The sequence below is a fragment of the Diaphorina citri genome, unplaced genomic scaffold (genome assembly GCF_000475195.1).
Source record: "Diaphorina citri unplaced genomic scaffold, Diaci psyllid genome assembly version 1.1 scaffold96083, whole genome shotgun sequence".
Taxonomy (NCBI): Eukaryota; Metazoa; Arthropoda; class Insecta; order Hemiptera; family Psyllidae; genus Diaphorina; species Diaphorina citri.
In genome coordinates, this window is record NW_007473041.1 from 8,597 (window position 1) to 10,224 (window position 1,628).

At 38.1% G+C, this 1,628-nt stretch overlaps 1 protein-coding gene and 1 long non-coding RNA gene across 2 annotated transcripts; one reads left to right on the forward strand and one right to left on the reverse strand.

Moving 5' to 3' along the window:
• The first annotated feature begins 28 nt into the window (after nt 1-28).
• LOC103524088 lies at nt 29-889 on the forward strand. Its single transcript, XR_003395660.1, has 2 exons — nt 29-354; nt 729-889. It is a non-coding gene; the product is annotated as an uncharacterized LOC103524088 (long non-coding RNA).
• A 301-nt stretch (nt 890-1,190) lies between these two features.
• Nucleotides 1,191-1,535, reverse strand: LOC108254435. Its single transcript, XM_017449424.1, has one exon. The coding sequence runs from the start codon at nt 1,533-1,535 to the stop codon at nt 1,191-1,193; it is 345 nt and encodes a 114-aa protein (XP_017304913.1).
• Between the last annotated feature and the right edge of the window lie 93 nt (nt 1,536-1,628).

Consider the following 1,628-nt stretch of genomic DNA (forward strand, 5'->3'; position numbering starts at 1 on the left):
CTTGGGCCTGATAAGAAATTTTTGCACTATATATCTCACACTTTGCAAAAGTGCAAGAGTCAAGACAGAATATTACAGAACATCTAGGTAGATTTAATAAATATTGAAATACTTACCTACTTATTTACTGCCATTTGTTTATCTTCCAGGGAATTTGAGCTTCAAATCCGAACGTATGATGGTCCCGATCCTCTGCAGCTTAGGTTTGATTATGTTCAATGGTTAGAACAGAGTTATCCTTGTCTTGGTCCTGAGACCAATATTATTCCTTTCCTCGAAGAAACCTTGGTAGCTTTCAAAAACATTGAACAGTATAAACAAGATCCAAGATATGTGAGCCTGGTTATTAAATATGTAAGTCTCTACTGGTCTCATACAATTTTTACATTTATGAAGTTGTGTGTAGGGTCAAGGTATCTTCTGAAAAAGCCAAAGTCCCATCAGGCTTTATGCCACCTTACCTTTTTACCTCATGTGCTCAAAATATTATCAAAAGGTACAACTCTTATTATATTCTGTGCATGGAGTGAAGAGTTAGGAGTTTTGAGTCTTTCATGGAATAGGGCCCAGCTTCTTGGCTTTTCCTCACAAAGCTAAGAGTATGTAAAACATATTTTTTAGATACTTAATTATTGTTGACTCATCTGACTCAATTTTTGCCTACTTTGTGGACATAGGATGTCTAATAAATAAACCAAACCAATAATGTCCTTTTTTTCCCTCCACAGATTGGCACTCAACCAAACCCCCTGGAAATCTACAACCTGGTTTACAGTGAGAATATCGGTACTAAGCTTGCTATGTTTTACAAGGCATGGGCAGAGGTACTAGATGCTCACAATGATATTAAACAGGCCAATCATGTGTTTCAATTGGGACTCAATGCACATGCTGAACCTATTGAAGACTTGGAGGCAGCTCAGATGTAAGCTTCTTGACATAATCTATTTTTATTATTTTTTCCCCTCAGCATATCAGATACAGCCCTTTAGGACTGTGTTTTACGAAATTGGAGTTGCATTCTATTCTGGTTAGAACTGGGTACCAACTTACCAAGTATACCTAGATTGATGTCAATTCTTATTTGGTAAACCATGCTAAGAAAGGTTATGCTTTGCCTTTTTGTTGGAATTTCATTGTCTAACTGTCTCAATGTTATTGTCTTCACAAGATTGAATTCATCATCATCATCATGTAGCGTCATCGTGGTCGATGGTTGCTAGACGTCTTGTAACTGTTGTTCTAAAAAGTTCTCGGTTCATTGCCAGCTCCTTGCACTCTTCATAGCTTCTCACTCCTAACCATTCTTTCACATCGTCCAGCCACATTCTTCTTGGTCGTCCTCTTGGTCTTGGTCCTTCAACATCTCCTTCTATGATATCCAATAGTAGCTGCCCACTCGATCCTCGCATCATATGTCCTGCAAACTTTAATTTTCTTTCTCTTATGTCTTTCAGAAGTTCTGGAGTAGACTTTCCCATTCTTCTCAATATTTCCACGTTGGTAATCTTGTCGACCCATGACACCTTCAACATCCTTCTGTAGCACCAAAGTTCAAATGACGTTATTTTCTTTCCGAATTCGGGGTGTATAGTCCAAGCTTCGCAGCCGTATGTTAATATGGAAAA